The 17,487-nt window shown below is 42.9% G+C and overlaps 1 protein-coding gene and 1 long non-coding RNA gene across 4 annotated transcripts in view; one reads left to right on the forward strand and one right to left on the reverse strand.

Annotated features, from left to right (window-relative positions):
* Positions 1 to 1,343: 1,343 nt before the first annotated feature.
* Positions 1,344 to 15,703, reverse strand: LOC118368346 (uncharacterized). 2 transcript variants are annotated; one of them, XR_004822308.2, is made up of 10 exons: positions 15,340 to 15,703; positions 4,807 to 5,139; positions 4,525 to 4,628; positions 4,316 to 4,416; positions 2,697 to 2,748; positions 2,482 to 2,587; positions 2,261 to 2,373; positions 2,022 to 2,107; positions 1,827 to 1,933; positions 1,344 to 1,692 (listed from the first exon to the last, which is right to left on the reverse strand). It is a non-coding gene; the product is annotated as an uncharacterized LOC118368346 (long non-coding RNA). The 2 variants fall into 2 exon arrangements; XR_004822307.2 differs by having other exon boundaries at positions 2,202 to 2,373.
* LOC118368345 (formin-like) overlaps positions 8,395 to 17,487 on the forward strand; it is a 117,548-nt gene continuing 108,455 nt past the window's right edge. The window contains exons 1-2 of one of the 2 annotated variants that reach the window (XM_052496894.1): positions 8,395 to 8,511; positions 10,040 to 11,733. In XM_052496894.1, coding sequence (XP_052352854.1) covers positions 10,161 to 11,733 — 1,573 coding nt within the window. In that variant the 5' untranslated portion in view covers positions 8,395 to 8,511; positions 10,040 to 10,160. Of the gene's footprint in view, positions 8,624 to 10,039; positions 11,734 to 17,487 lie in introns of both variants that reach the window. The other variant, XM_052496895.1, reaches the window with a different exon arrangement.

The raw sequence follows: 17,487 nt of genomic DNA on the forward strand, positions 1-17,487 counted from the left end.
ACAAGATTCAGGACTTTGTTATTTTAAAATAAAATGATTATATAGAACTCTTGCCACCAACAAAATGTTTAATATTTGGGGCATACAATCATCGAAGCTCTGCAGATTTTGAGGATACAGAATCAATAGCCCATTTATTTTGGTTTTGTCCTCAGGTAGCCGGAAGCCGGTTTCTAGTGCTCTATCTGGAGAGCCCGGGACAGTCAATTACTAATACGCTTAGTTAAAGTATTTCTTTAAGTCACAATTTCAACGAATAGACTTCACAGATTGCAAGTTAAACAACACAGCATAGTTGAAAGATATATGGTGCGTAGAAAACTCGAGATGGGTGGGATGAGCTGTGGGTTGGCTGTGGGTTGGCTGTGGGAGTGGAGTTGCTGGGCAGGGATAGAATGGCGGTCAAAGACAACAACAAAAAACATAACAAAAAGTACGTTTGACCAACACTGAGGGGTAATGTTCCAGCTAACGCAGGTGTTTGTACACATGCATATACACACTCTCATTCAATTGGCCTTGCTGTTATTGTCCTTTTGTCTTTCTGTTTTCCTCCGAGCCAGACCGAGGCCCCTGCAGTGGACGAGTGGTTCCGACAGAGGTGTGGAACGACGCCCACGTGAGGCTCAAGCTCGCTGTCCGCCATCAGCGATCCTGGTGATCGTGTCTGGCTCTCCACCAGGAACCTCCTGTTCCACCTGCTGGAAACTGAGCCCCCAGTTTTTGGGGGCCTGTCATGCCAAAAAGTGTCCCCCCTCTGCCTCACAATGGGGTTCGATTAACTATTAGTGTCCCTTGCTATATCAACGGTGACACCTAATGATTCGAATTGTGGAGATCATTACAGCCTAAATGTTATTTTCGCCATTTCCGCTATGCAAACAAGGCTGATTTCTGTGACAATTTTGTTTAGCTAATAAAATAAACATTGCTTAACTACTTTTGGGTTCCTTGTTAACATTACAACGAAATCCATGTCTTTAACGTTGCTATGTTTTGGAAATGTCAAAAAAATGTGTAATCTGCTTGACACATTAAAGTTACTTACCTTACAGATCAAAGTCAGCTAATTTCCACTATTCATATGCAAATCCATTTGCTTCATACACTGGGTTGTCTGGCTGTCATGTTTATATTTTAACCTGCTTTTCTCTTTATCTTCACTGAAATTTGAGTAGTCCTGTTTTGTTTATTTTTTCCTCACATAGCTCATTAGTACAACCTTGTGGTTGAATATTTAGGTATCCATGGTAGGTCCTAGGATACATTGAATAAATGCCATCAAAGGATACCGTACACCTTTTAAAACAGTAAACTTTTTTTTTTGGTGCAGTTGAGGCAATTTATTTTCACAAGTAGTTTAAATTTCAAAAACATTGTACACACATGGCAGACAAACAATGAATTCAGGTGTATGGAATATGGAGGGTGGTTGGGAGGTTCTGTCTATTGCTTCTTCTCAACAGACCATTCTCGGAAGGTAGACTTGAAGAGGGAGACTGCAAAGTCCAGGCAGAACCTCTCTTTGTTCTGAGTGTTGGTAGTGTTTTTAGTTAATCTGTGTATCTCTTTGTGCCCAGTATGATAGCAAGAACATTCTTAGCAGATAATGACATGACAACAGTAGCTGCAGATGATGTAATGGAGGACATCAGGTGGCTCCACGTCTGGGTGTTGCAGAACCCCTAGGATCTAGTTAAAGGGAGGAGACGGACGTAAACAAGCAAACACAGGTTACTCTGTACTGGGAGAATTTGCTGGGTTAGTGCAGGGTTTATAAATGGGTGATTATGTACTTTCCAATCGTTTTGGAAGGTATAGCCTACCTCAAGCTGGTCCCCCTCTGACTCAGAGCGCACAGAATCAATCTTCTTCAAACTCACTGGCTCTGGTGGATGGGACACCTCCTGGGGGGCTCGGACAGTCGATGGTCCTAAAGTCATTTGGAGAGGTACATTTTTCTAAGCTCAGCATAACTACCATTTCTTGCTTTCTCAAATGTCAACCAAAGCTTAATATACTTTATCTATTGGGCTCCATCGACGTGTAGGGCATCAGTGGTTGACCGTCCAACTGGAGAAGATTGCTGGCTTCCACCGAGGTAACCCTAGGAAGACAATATTAGTGTTAGGGGAAACTAAAACTAGCTTCAGGTTATTTTGTGTGCAAATGCAAATAGTTATCTGATGTTCTATATTCACCTCAACAGATGGTGACCCCAGCTGGGAGCGAAAGAACAGCGAGGTTTCCCAGGTCTCACCTTTTGTCCTTCTTCCAAACCAAGTCATTTGCCCGGATGTCATAGCACCTGGTCACCTTCTTGATTCTGCTCCGGTAGCTCTCCTCCTGCGCCTTGTTGATGTTCAGGCTCACCTTGATTGATAACAGGAAAAAAATGCAATTATATTTCATATTACAAATACATCTTACAAATCTCTTGGAGGGCTAGAAAATAAATTAACAGAGGACAATCATTTTTACCCAGTCAAAAGCCCCCATCCTTCTCAGTCTGTGCTTGAAGGTGGTACTCAAAGGCGTTCTGATCTGGTTCGACAACTTCCATCATATCAGGTGGGGTTTCAGTGATCTGAAAGTACGTTATATAAAAATAGCAATAGACAAACAGCACTAAGTCAATCACAAATTAGAAAGACTAGAGTGTAAGCAATAATTGTATATACAATTGCATTGTTTACCTCAGTCAACAGCTGCGGCTCCCGTCCATACTCGGTAGAGGCCTGGACGCTGCTGTTTTGTGCAAAGAGAATTACCTTCAGGTTGTTCTCCCACTGTTCAATTCACCAAATATGGAGGAGGAGGAAAGCGATATCTGACACTAAGATATAGTAATATTTCTGATTATGTACCATGGAAAACCCAAAAATGTAATGAAACAAAACAAACCAGTGGTGACAGAATATCAAATCAAATTGTATTTGTCACATACACATGGTTAGCAGATGTTAATGCGAGTGTAGAGAAATGCTTGTGCTTCTAGTTCCGACAATGCAGTAATAACCAATGAGAAAATATAACCTAACAATTCCACAACTACCTTATACACACAAGTGTAAAGGGATAAAGAATATGTACATAAAGATATATGAATGAGTGATGGTACAGAACGGCATAGGCAAGATGCAGTAGATGGTATCGAGTACCGTATATACATATGAGATGAGTAATGTAGGGTATATAAACAAAGTGGCATTGTTTAAAGTGGCTAGTGATACATGTATTACATAAAGATGGGAAGATGCAGTAGATGGTATAGAGTACAGTATATACATATGAGATGAGTAATGTAGGGTATATAAACAAAGTGGCATTGTTTAAAGTGGCTAGTGATACATGTATTACATGAAGATGGGAAGATACAGTAGATGGTAGTATATACATGGTAGTAATGTAGGGTATATAAACAAAGTGGCATTGTTTAAAGTGGCTAGTGATACATGTATTACATGAAGATGGGAAGATGCAGTAGATGGTATAGAGTACAGTATATATATATGAGATGAGTAATGTAGGGTATGTAAACATAAAAGTGGCATTGTTTAAAGTGGCTAGTGATACATGTATTACATGAAGATGGGAAGATGCAGTAGATGGTATAGAGTACAGTATATACATATGAGATTAGTAATGTAGGGTATGTAAACATTATATTAAGTGGCATTGTTTAAAGTGGCTAGTGATACATTTTTTACATCAATTTTCCATTATTAAAGTGGCTGGAGTTGAGTCAGTATGTTGGCAGCAGCCACTCAATGTTAGTGGTGGCTGTTTAACAGTCTGATGGCCTTGAGATAGAAGCTGTTTTTCAGTCTCTCGGTCCCTGCTTTGATGCACCTGTACTGACCTCGCCTTCTGGATGATAGAGGGGTGAACAGGCAGTGGCTCGGGTGGTTGTTGTCCTTGATGATCTTTATGGCCTTCCTGTGACATCGGGTGGTGTAGGTGTCCTGGAGGGCAGGTAGTTTGCCACCAGTGACGCGTTGTACAGACCTCACTACCCTCGGGAGAGCCTTATAGGTTGTGTGCGGAGCAGTTGCCGTACCAGGCGGTGATACAGCCCGACAGGATGCTCTCGATTGTGCATCTGTAAAAGTTTGTGAGTGCTTTTGGTGACAAGCTGAATTTCTTCAGCCTCCTGAGGTTGAAGAGGCGCTGCTGGGAGCAAGTCATCCTGGGAGCAAGACATCCTGCTCCGCGCCGGGGCTGGTTTTCTTTTTGTAATCCGTGATTGACTGTAGACCCTGCCACATACCTCTTGTGTCTGAGCCATTGAATTGCGACTCTATAACATCCGTACCTTGTTCCAGCATTCATCACCTCGTTCACTCAAGATGGCCTCAGGAGAACCGTGGGTGTTGAAGATCTCCATCACCTTGGGGTGGCCTCACCAGTCTCCTCCTTAAGGGGTATCATACAAAACGAAAATACATTTCTGGTTCCAAGCACCCTTTTTAATGAGTTAGAGAAGGGAATTTAGAGTTAAGCACATTCTCTTCCTCTACTGACCTTAATGAGTACTGCCTCCATCCACTTGGTAAAGTGATTGGTCGCCGTCAGACACCAGCTGTTGTCATTCCTGGATTCCGTGAAGTGTCTGATGAGGTCCACCCCTAACATTTAAAGTGTTCGAGAGAAGACTTTATTCTTACCCGTATCTGTGTTATGCAGATTTTCATATTTGTAAGGATACTGACACACTCACACACTTTCTATAAACTCTACTATGGTCAAATGAAGCAACCATTACAAGACAATTTATCAGGGCAAAATTTGAATTGGGACACTTACCATGGTGAAACAATTTTGATGGGCTTCAACTCCGGCGCCACAGTCTTCGCCCTCTCAAACTTCTGGCAGGCTAGAAAGTGACAAATTGAAACAGTGTTCTCTCTGATATGACATTCATTGAAATAATAATGATTTCAGATATAATAGAATGGAATTTATAAAAGGTTATTTCAATTCCCCGTCAGAAGAAGCGCAGGTTGATTTTGCTTGTCATGTGCTTCTCTCCGAAATGGCCAGCATGCATCTTGGACAACACGGCCTCCTTCTCCTCCTTAGTAAAAATCACCCTCCTGCGTGGCTGACCATCCATCCACCGTAGGGACATGTGATTGCCTAACAAGTTGGAAGAGAGGAGTTGTTGAAATACTCAAGTCTAAGTACATTTGCGCTGCTGTCTTTCTCTGTTCCTATCTCTCTGTCTGTCTTGCACTCTTCCCACCTCTCTCACTTTCACTCTTACATACACCTAGGAAAGGGCATTTGGAATTACCATAATTGCTTATACCTATCTATTTGATTGATCAGGTTTAACTTGTAGCTAGATACCTCAATATGACAGACATATAACTATAATATACGTATAGCTAGCAACATGTACAGTTGAAGTCAGAAGTTTACATACACCTTAGCCAAATACATTTAAACTCAGTTTTTCATAATTCCTGACATTTAATCCTAGTAAAAATTCCCAGTCTTTGGTCAGTTAGGATCATCACTTTATTTTAAGAATGTGAAATGTCAGAATAATAGTAGAGAGTGATTTATTTCAGCTTTTATTTCTTTCATCACATTCCCAGTGGGGCAGAAGTTTACATACACTAAATTAGTATTTGGGAGCATTGCCTTTAAATAGTTCAAATTGGGTCAAACATTTCGGGTAGCCTTCCACAACCTTCCCACAATAAATTGGTTCAATTTTGGACAATTCCTCCTGACAAAGCTGGTGTAGCTGAGTCAAGTTTGTAGGCCTCCTTGCTCGCACATTGTTGTCCTTAAGCCATTTTGCCACAACTTTGGAAGTATGCTTGGGGTCATTCTCCATTTGCAAGACCCATTTGCGACCAAGCTTTAACTTAGAGACTGATGTCTTGAGATGTTGCTTCAATATATCCACGTAATTTTCCTCCCTCGTGATGCCATCTATTTCGTGAAGAGCACCAGTCCCTCCTGCAGCAAAGCACCCCCACAACATGATGCAGCCTCCCCCGTGCTTCACGGTTAGGATGGTGTTCTTTGGCTTGCAAGCCTCCCCTTTTATCCTCCAAACCTTGTTCTGGGATTGATTTGCACTTTTCACACCAAAGTATGATCATCTCTAGGAGACAGAACGCGTCTCCTTCCTGAGCGGTATGACAGCTGCGTGGTCCCATGGTGTTTATACTTGCGTACAATTGTTTGTACAGATGCACGTGGTACCTTCGGGCATTTGGAAATTGCTCCCAAGGATGAACCAGACTTGTGGAGGTCTACAAAGTTCTTGCCTGATTTCTTTTGATTTTCCCATGATGTCAATCAAAGGGTCACTGAGGTACACCTCCAATTGACTCAAATGATGTCAATTAGCCTACCAGAAGCTTCTAAAGCCATTACATAATTTTCTGGAATTTTCCAAGCTGTTTAAAGGCCCAGTCAACTTAATGTGTATAAACCTCTGACCCACTGGAATTGTGATACAATGAATTATAAGTGAGTTAATTCATCTGTAAACAATTGTTGTAAAATTGACTTGTCATGCATAAAGTAGATGTCCTAACCGACTTGCCAAAACTATAGTTTGTTAACAAGAAATTTGTGGAGTGGTTGAAAAAACAGTTTGACTCCAACCTAAGTGTATGTTAACTTCTGACTTCAACTGAAGATGACCAAGTAGCTAGATGTAAATGGTTGTTAAAATGGTTGTACATTTACATTTTTAAATGTAACCTTTATTTAACTAGACAAGTCAGGGGGAGGGGGGTACTGTCACGCCTACTCCTGTTCCATTTCTCTGGGGCTCGACATAGCCGATCTACTAACCAATGGTCCTGGCAACCCACATTACGCACACCTGCTCCCCATCGTTATGCACACCTGGACTTCATTATTACCTTGATTACTTCCCATTTATTTGGCACTCAGTAGCCTGTCTTCAGGCAGTAATTTTTGTTCTCCTGGTTAGAGCGATGGGCCAGTAACCGAAAGGTTGCTGGATCAAATCCCTGAGCTGACGAGGTAAATTCTCCCCTGAGCAAGGCAGTTAACCCACTGTTCCCCGGGTGCCGACATCCACGCCGACGTGGATGTCGATTAAGGCAGCCCCCTGCACCATTCTGATTCAGAGGGGTTGAGTTAAATGCGGGAGACAGATTACAGTTGAAGGCATTCAGTTGTACAACTGACTAGGTATCCCCCTTTGCCTTTCCTTTCCTGTTTTGTTTATTGACTTAGTCACATTATTAAACTCACCCTCTGCACCTGCTTCCCGAATCCTAGCGTATACTTTACAGTATTATGTGTTCACCAGTTGTAGCTTCTGAATATTGGCCATTTAGATGATTGTTTCTTATTTATTATATTTGTTAAGGCTATGAACTCATCCCCAGGCTAATTGCAATTATACTTCTGCACCTGTAAATAAATCACACCATTTGCACCTGAATCCTGCCTGACTCCTGATGGTTTGTACTGCACCGCCCTGACCAGGCAGTAAGGTCCACTATCTTACACACATTGAAGTATAGTCTAATTTAGAGGTAGGCCTACCATAATACACCAGGTATATAGTTAAGCAACAAGGCCTGGGGGGGTGTGGTATATTGGTTGTGTACCACAACCCCCAGAGGCACCTTATTGCTATTATAAACTGGTTACCAACATAAATATAACATGAAACACTAATTCAGCCAATAAGCATTCAGGGCCCAAACTAAGCAGATTGCAATGCTGTTAGGGCTTGTGCAATTATCACAAGTATGGACAATAACAGTGAACTAAAACAAAACATAATTGGCTAAATGCATTAATTTTAGGAGGAGGGAATTCAACTTTATATTCAAGTAGATATAGTTTACCCAATAGCAGTTTTTCATTTTTAGAGGAAGTGGGTAAAGTTGGTAATCATTTCATCAGCAGAGAGGTATGGTCGGAGGAGAAGCTTCATTTCCAAAAGTTAAAGCGGTCATAACCATTCATTTTTGAGACAGGGATGTTACCAAAGCTGTTTTGTCTTCATTAGTTATGTTATAGCTAATATTAAAATATGCATTACAAGCTGAAAACGTTTTTCAACACAAAAAACAATTATGACAATAACCATAACAATTTCCATGAAAACTAATCGTTACCCAAAATTATTCAACGCCCTTCATGAAGGAAGCAATGGGATGCTCGCGGAGGGCCATGCAGGAATGCCCACATGCAGGAACGCCCGAATTACAGGCTGCACTTGCACACTATTGGAATAATTCAGTGTGAGACGTCAGGCTACCTGAGAACTGCTGCAGCTCGGATTCAGTGTGCTAGGGTACAAAAATAAGAGAGCGTCAAAGAAACGCTGAGCTCTCCAATTGGCCCAAACGCGTGTCTGTCAAGAAGGATAAACTCTGCTATCCGCTGGCTGCAGTGGTCGCTGGCTCCATTGAGAAGAGAAGATGTGGAGAAAATATTTGACACGGAGCTAAAATTGGGAAATCGCAGTTTATTTGCTAAAGCATAAATCTGCGGAAGGTGCGTTGGATATCTCCATGCTTTTGACTATTGAATTAGGACACTGGAATGCTTCCTATTAGAGAACATTTAGAGGAGACGCTCAACTTATTGCCATACAGTTTTACCTCGGGTATGGAATCTAATAACGTAACGCAGAATGGAATAGTTTATTTTGACGATAAATATTGTGTATAGTTTGTGAAACAGGATAGAGACGCATTTATTAAATGGCTTGCTGCTACAAGGTGAAATCCTACGTAAGCAGTTCTGCTCAGTGATGTACAGTACAGATACATTTATTTAGAGGGGAAATTATACATTTTTTATATAATCATGTGGTACTAACATATTGCATATGCCCATGACTCCTCTCTTCATCTTGTGGGACATCCTTGACGCAGCTTGTGAAATGTTGATGGAATGCCTTTTAGTAGGGTTGTCAGTGCTTCAATAAACATTATAGTTTGTTTTGATGATGATAATGATGATGATGATGATGATGTGGGTAAAGACTTCAACAATTGACTAATGCAATGATGAGAAACGTCTGTCTTTCTAGGTATCAGTCAAATATTTTTGTGTCATTTTTGTTGGTAGATTATGATTACATTCGATTTGAAGGATGGCCCCGCGAGACTAGGATTGCGTTGGTATGCAATACATAATGAATAGATCTGCTGTCCACCAGTGACGAATTTCTACGATGTTAATTTACTAGATCCTGACTGTTTTGTACTCGTAAATGAGCCCGCTTATTTGACCAGCAGTTTATATAATGCATGGCCCCATGCTATGATCTGGTCTAATGTACAGTACGGTGGATATCCGAATGATCTGTGTTACACCAGTTAAAGACAGTCATCCATGAGTTTGCTGTAGGGGTATAATGTCGAGTATACTATATATATATATATATGATATGGAGATGTATCTCACAAACACCTCATCTGTGCAAATGCTTAGCCTAAATGTAACTTAAGTACATCTCTATTCAAGGTTACATTCAGGACTGAGGCAGTGGAGTGCATTAAATAATGAAACTAAGATGTACTACTTGATATAATGCCAAATATTTTTTTGTTTCATTAAAATGGTCTGGCTTTTGTTGCTTACTTGTCAAAAGCACAGACTTCTGTTGTGCTAAGCATTTCCAATTGTGCACCTGTTATTTTCAATGGAATAGCAAAGCCTTAAAGATTTTGTTCTTTCTTTTTGTCCTTTTGTTCTACCTTTTATGTTGTATTCACTCAATAACAAAACAATGTTTACTCTGTGAACACGGGGCCCTTTAGGACTTGTAAAACATTCTTCTTTCTGCCCTTTGTCTTGAGGGACCATTGATGCTAATATTAGACTATTGTGTTGGTGTTAGTTGAAAGATAAAAGACAACTTTCAATTTGAAATGTCTAACAAGACACATTCATTTTGTATCGTGACTTAAAATTGATTGACAGCTGTTACTGCGTAGTTATTAAACATGCTTTACATTTACTCAGACATATTTATGACTGTTTGTTTCAATGAAAGCCTATTTTTCTTTGACAGGAGTTCGATCAGCCAGGTGATTAACACCGAGCTCCTCAGACTCTTCCTCTGCAGTCCATCTCCAAACACACCAGCGTCAGGGGACAGCAGTCCATTTAATTAAAGTGCTTAAGCGATTAGCATGGCGCCCATAATGGAGGACAGGCATACTGTCCTGCGTCTCTATGAGCCCGTCCGCGAGCTATGCAGTATTAGCCTCTATCTCCCCAAGGGGAGGGCCCCAGTGTTTACATACAAGAGCCACGCCCCTCTGTGGGCCCAGCCCAGTAATGACCAAGACCAGGGAGAGGTGGATCCCACGGCAGCCAAACAAAGAGGCCAGTCTTATGAGTCCGCAGCCGAACTCCTCAACTCCTACCAGGCAACAAAGGAAGCTGTTGCCGAGCTCTGCTGGCTGGCCACGGAGCACCACCAGTTGCTGACTGATCTCTTATCTCTGTGCGGAGACTGCGCCAACAAAGTCAGGATGGGTAATCAGGATGGGAAGCTCCAGGGTCACAGGGAGGGTTGTGGGAGCTTCTCAGGACAGGTCCTCAGTAGTAATGCTCAACATGCTCTCTCCTTGTCCCCGGAGCACAAGAGAGCCTCCTCACGGGGCAGAAAGCTGAAGAAGCTGGGTGTGAAGAAGTTAGACAGTGCAGAAGAGTTCCTGCATAGCAAGATGAAGAAGAAAGTAGGGCTAGGGAGCACTGCAGTTGAGTCTTTATCTGTCCAGTCCTTGGCTCAGTCCCGGAATCAATCCAGCCTTGTCCCAGTGGTGGAGGAGCAGAGAGTTCCTGGGACCCTAGCATCTCTCCGAGCTGTGGCCAGCAACCCCATCCTCCCTGTGGAGGAGCACTTCCATATTGCCAGGGAGGGCTGGGACTTCATGGAGGACGACTCTCTAGCCTCTGAGCCAAACCTGGACTGCACTGACATGTCTGAGTATGACAGTGAACTCTGCTTGGGCTATGAAGCTTCTTCCTGTAGTTTATTGGAAAACGTTCAGGATCATATCGAACGGGAGTATATGCTGAGTGGGAACAACATTCGTCCCATGCGGTCTGAGGACAAGTCAGCCCACCAGCTCTATGATGAGATCAACAGGAGGGACACAGGGGTTAGGGTGGTGGCCAAGGTGCAGGAGAATGAGGCCACAGTTCAACGTGCTAGCCATGTGAGCCCAAACAGATCCAAAGAGTTCTATCCAGAGGCTGAATCAGTTGCACCTCAGCCGAGGACCAGCAGCTGTCAGCAGGAGTTTGGGGAATGGAGGAGTCTAAACGGGGACATTAGGGATACGGTAGGGACCAAACCTGCAGAGGGGCTAAGGCTACCTCTCTCACACCCTACTGAGGCCTCCTCTACCAAATCCCACAGTAAGAGTCCCTGTTCACCCTCTCTGTGTGGGGTGTTCAACACCTCATACCCTGCCACCAACAGTCTGCAGAGCATGTCCCCAGTGCTGTCCCCTCTATTGACCAAGCTCCCCAGCCCCCAGCTCAACCATCGCATCCTGCTCCTTTCTGACGAGGATGTTTGCCAGGGGACGGACAGTGACAGCCCCCGGACTGGATCCAAAGAAGCGCCCAAAGTCACCACGGAGGTCATAGATAAGAATGGCAACAAGCGGACCATCACACGGCTGGACCTGAACCTCAGCAGACTACCAGCGACTTCCAAATGGAATTCCACCAGCCTCTCCACGGCAACAGGTGAGTTAGTGTTATTAAAAATCACAACAATCCTCCCACCTCCCATTCTTTCCTGTCCCGTCTTGACACTAACGTTGACATCAATGCTTCACTCCTCTGTGTGACGTGTCTCTCAGAGTTTCTGCTTGATCTGGCTTCAGTACAACACTGGAATGGAACGGCTGTTATGTTTACTTAGCTGTAAGAGAGATTATAGAATGATTGATGTGTAGACTACAGCACCTGAGCTTTATATCTGCAGTTTTTCACCCAGCCCATACAGCCTGGGGATGTTTTGGAAATGGTCTGTTACAGCGGTCAAACAGCAATAACTGTTTTTACTTAACATTATGGGAGTTTGCGCACTGACTAAAGCTATTTGCTCTCTGTATTTCCCTCTAGGAGACAGAGTAAACAGTTTTCCAGTGCTAGCTGTCACAGTCATCACTGACAATCTGTCTAAAATGTTTCTGATCATCCTGTTTTGGTTGTGACTGGCCTGATGTGCTTGCTTTGTCCTTGGCATGTGACTCAGTATGAAAAGCTGCCCAACAGACAGAGAGAGAGAGCGAGTGAGAGAGAGAAAGAACAGAGCCTGAGACTGATTTGATTTCTATCCCATGCTGATGAGCCTCTCTTAACCATTTAATCTCCGGGGGCAGGAGTGGTTGGATGGGGTTCCAGATCAAAGGCTCTGGGTCGACATGCAGTTCAAATCCACTACCGCTGTCATGAAAACAATGTTAACTGAAGCATTGCCAATTTGTTCTCTTAGTGCTCTGCACCTCCTCCTAAACCACTCCCTACTGAGTTCACAGGCTGCCAGCTGACAAAGACTCACCCTCAACAGGCGTATGGGTTGCAGAAAAAATAATTAGGATTTGGGATGTGGCTTAAGAAGCAGAAGTGCAGCAGAACTTCAGAATTGCCTGACAGTCTCTTAATCTTGCCCTAATAAACTGTATCTCATGGTTACATTGACAAGCCTTGGGTCATTAAATAATGTGACATTGACTGTTAGCCATTGCATCCCATATGTCACTACAGCAAAGAGTTGCCTGCTCTTACATTGTACACTGAGTGTACAAAACATTAGGAACACCTGCTCTTTCCATGACATAGACTGACCAGGTGAATCCAGGTGAATGCTATAAACCTTATTGATGTCACCTGTTAAATACGAGTAGATAAGAGTAGATTAAGGGTTTTTAAGCCTTGAGAGAATTGAGACATGGATTGTCTATGTGTGCCTTTCATTGGTTGAATGTACAAGACAAAATATTTAAGTGCCTTTGAACGGGGTATGGTAGTAGGTGCCAGGCGCACCGGTTTGAGTGTGTCCAGAACTGCAACACTGCTGGGTTTTTCACGCTAAACATTTTCCTGTGTGTGTCAAGAATGGTCCACCACCCAAAGGACATCCAGACAACTTGACACAACTGTGGGAAGCATTGGAGTCAACATGGGCCAGCATGCCTGTGAAACGCTTTCGACACCTTGTAGAGTCCATGCCCCAATAAATTGAGGCTGTTCTGAGGGATAAAGGGGGTGCAGCTCAATATTAGGAAGGTGTTCCTAATGTTTTGTACACTCAGTGTATAACCAGGATGTATGGTAGTGCCATTTGACCTCCAATCCTTTGATCAGGGTAAGAGTGCAATAGCGTGACCCTGGCTTAGTGTTTGGCTGCATTCCATCAGTCCAAATTGGTAAGGGAAGATACAGAGGTCATGAAACAAGTGTTTGCCTAGTGCTTCAATTAGAGCAGTTACATCATTATTAAATTAACCTGTAACTACATTGTAACTGCATTGATGACCTCACCAATGTTGCTCATACTCTCTCTCTCTTTTCAACAGCAATTTCCCACAGTTAGCTTTTTTATTGTCCACTTAATTTGTTTATAGACCGTGAAGAATAGTTAAGAAGCCTTTCTTAGTGATGGATTCTGGACCAGTAAGCAGTGATACTCCTATCCTGTCAAAAATATTTGTGGTAAGAGACACAGAATAGAGGACCAATGTTCAGCCTAGTATAGTCATGGCTGGAGGGAGGCTGGTGTATGCAGGCGGATAGATAGTGTTACTCATGTGGGAATAATCTAATCTGAATCAATTCTCATCGCAGTAATGTCCCCCCATTCTCTCTCTCACACACACACACACACACACACACACACACACACACACACACACACACACACACACACACACACACACACACACACACACACATACAGCCACCACACAATTTCCCTCTGAGCCGGCTTAAGTTTGCCCCTCATCCATTTTTTATTAATCTTGTGAACCTCGATCACCAGGCTTCCCAGAATGCAAGACTACAGAGACTAGATTCAAACAGACAGAAACATTATTTTTCCTTAAAGCTGCAATATGTCACTTTTTAGGCAACCTGACCAAATTTACATAGAAATATGAGTTATAGATCTGTCATTCTCATTTTAGTTCCATATGTACTCTTTTTATGCTTCTCGTTCTTAAGTTTTGTTTTTGCATCTTTTATATTCGGTTTTGCACAGCAGCTTCAAACAGCTGAAAATACAATATTTTTGGTTATGGAAAAGTTATTCCACAGAGTTTTAGATTGTACAAAGATTCTCCACAAAAGTACTGCTTGTTTTGTCACATAAACTGAAATTAGGCAAACTATTTGAAGTTTTTCATCCAGAAAAGGGTGGAGCGATTTCTGCATATTGTACCTTTAAAGGTCAAAATTGGCTTCTTCCTTTAAAACAATACGAGAAATATCATGTTGATAAGAATTCAAAGCAGTAGAATGTTTTGTCCCTATTAGCCTGTTCGTGTGCTGTTGAGGCTCATGATTAATCGATATGAGTTCTGTAAATAACTCTTCTTGGCCTTTGCGGACTAAGTGAACAAGATACAGTTGCATCTTCAGGCATAGAACATGAAGACTGGCTAGTAATTGCATTGCATGAACCATGTTGCAAATTGTTCCTTCTAAACCTCCTCTTTGATAGAGATGTGAGAACAGTCTCATTGTTCATTTGGCAGGACTTCAGTGGGTTCCGAACCATCCTTTGTCCATGTTCAATAATTCTTTACACTTGAAATGTTAACAAGGACAAATTGACAACAGAGGGGCTAGAAGAGCTACTATCTGGGTCAGAATGAAGGCTGCCTTCATAGTTCGGCCTGCCAATAATATCCTCATTTAGATACAATCGCTGTCATCTCCGTTGTCTGTGTGACGAGCAAATCATCTGTGTTAAATTTGAAGAAGGAAACTGTACATTGGAGAGAGAGTATAAATGAAAGTTCAATGTAGAAACCTATTGCCCTGCGTTTCTACATACTCTGTTTCTAAATGCTCTCTATGTTTTACACTTAAAGGTTGTTTATGGATTTCCAATCGTGAATATTTAAGAATCATGGTACATTTGACATTTCTGCTCTGATTATCTACATTCTTTAAGCTCCTCTCATTGCAGGGGAGGTTTTTTCAAGAAACATTCAATCTCGCCCCCATCCTAAATCCAATTTTTAAATGACTTTCAAGAATGCCAGAGGCAGCAGCAACTGACACACATAGAGCCTGAGTATCAGTGAATGTCCCTTACAAAATCTGAAAGACCGTAAATAATACCTTAATGACATAAACCAATCAAGCCCCAGGTCATATGAAACTGATCACTCCAGCCCGGGAGTCAGTCAGTCAGTTGACATCTGTCTTTACTTCCCTCTCCTAGCGTCCAACACAAAATGCCGGGCATGCAACATTGCCCTTCTCACTGAGGACAAGGGCCAGCTCTATTCAGATAATGAAATAGATTGTGCCAAGTGTGTGTGGGTAGGAGGGGTTGTGCTCTGCTCTCACGCTGCCTGTCTAAGCTGCGTCACAGCCAGAGAGATAGTACTGCACAAAGGCCCCTTTCTACTGGGGAACTGATTTTTCTTAATAAGTCACTGTAGGAGCTCTTGAGAACAACCTTACCTGCACTTGCACTGCATCGTAGTCATATCCATGTCATTTTAGGTTTATGTTATCGGTTGAAAACCTATTTGATTTATAATTGTTTTGTGTCGTACATCAATTGGTGCCCAGCCCAGGCTTATTAGACACCATATCAAATCAAATCAAAGTTTATTTGTCACGTGCGCTGAATACAACAGGTGTAGGTAGACCTTACAGTGAAATGCTTACTTACAGGCTCTAACCAATAGTGGAAAAAGGTATTGGGTGAACAATAGGTAGGTAAAGAAATAAAACAACAGTAAAAAGACAGGCTATATACAGTAGCGAGGCTATAAAAGTAGCGAGGTGTCACGCCCTGACCATAGAGAGCTGTTTATTCTCTATGTTGGTTAGGTCGGGGTGTGATTAAAGATGGGTTATCTAGGGGAATTGTATATCTCTGTTGGCCTGGTATGGTTCCCAATCAGAGGCAGCTGTTTATCGTTGTCTCTTATTGGGGATCATATTTAGGTAGCTATTTCCCCATTGTAATTTGTGGGATCTTGACTCTGTCAATGTATAGTTGCCTGTGAGCATTATTATTCGCTTCACATTTCGTTTGTTCGCTTTGTTGTTTTGTTCTTTGAAATGTTCTATTCGAAAATAAAGGATAGAATCATACGACGCTGCATCTTGGTCTACTCCTTATGACGAACGTGACACGAGGCTACATACAGACACCGGTTAGTCAGGCTGATTGAGGTAGTATGTACATGTAGATATGGTTAAAGTGACTATGCATATATGATGAACAGAGAGTAGCAGTAGCGTAAAAGAGGGGTTGGCGCGTGGTGGGTGGGACACAACGCAGATAGCCCGGTTAGCCAATATGCGGGAGCACTGGTTGGTCGGCCCAATTGAGGTAGTATGTACAAACTGTTGAGAATCCTTTTTTCCTAGACTTGGCACTCCGGTACCGCTTGCCATGCGGTAGTAGAGAGAACAGTCTATGACTGGGTTGGCTGGGGTCTTTGACAATTATTTGGCCTTCCTCTGACACCGCCTGGTGTAGAGGTCCTGGATGACAGGCTGCTCAGCCCCAGTGATGTACTGGGCCGTTCACACTACCCTCTGTAGTGCCTTGCGGTCAGAGGCCGAGCAATTGCCTTACCAGGGATGCAACCAGTCAGGATGCTCTCGATGTTGCTGCTGTAGAACCTTTTGAGGATCTCAGGACCCATGCCAAATCTATTTAGTTTCCTGAGGGGGAATAGGCTTTGTCGTGCCCTCTTCACGACTGTCTTGGTCTGTTTGGACCATTCTAGTTTATTGTTGATGTGGACACCAAGGAACTTGACGTTCTCAACCTGCTCCACTACAGCCCCGTCGATGAGAATGGGGGCATGCTCGGTCCTCCTTTTCCTGAAGTCCACAATCTTCTCCTTAGTCTTGGTTAAGTTGAGGGATAGGTTGTTATTCTGGCACCATCCGGCCAGGTCTCTCACTTCCTTCCCATAGGCTCTTCATTGATCAGGCCTACTTCTACCACTGTTGTGTCGTCTGCAAACTTAATGATGGTGTTGGAGTCATGCCTGGCCTTGCAGTCGTGAGTGAACAGGGAGTACGGGAGGGGACTGAGCACACAGCCCTGGGGAGCTCCAGTGTTGAGGATAAGCGTGGCAGATGTGTTGCTACCTACCCTCACCACCTGCGGGCGGCCTGTCAGGAAGTCCAGGATCCAGTTGCAGAGGGAGGTGTTTAGTCCCAGGATCCTTAGCTTAGTGATGAGCTTTGAGGGTACGATGGTGTTGAACTCTGAGTTGTAGTCAATGAATAGCA

This window comes from Oncorhynchus keta, chromosome 35, assembly GCF_023373465.1.
Source record: "Oncorhynchus keta strain PuntledgeMale-10-30-2019 chromosome 35, Oket_V2, whole genome shotgun sequence".
Classification (NCBI taxonomy): Eukaryota; Metazoa; Chordata; class Actinopteri; order Salmoniformes; family Salmonidae; genus Oncorhynchus; species Oncorhynchus keta.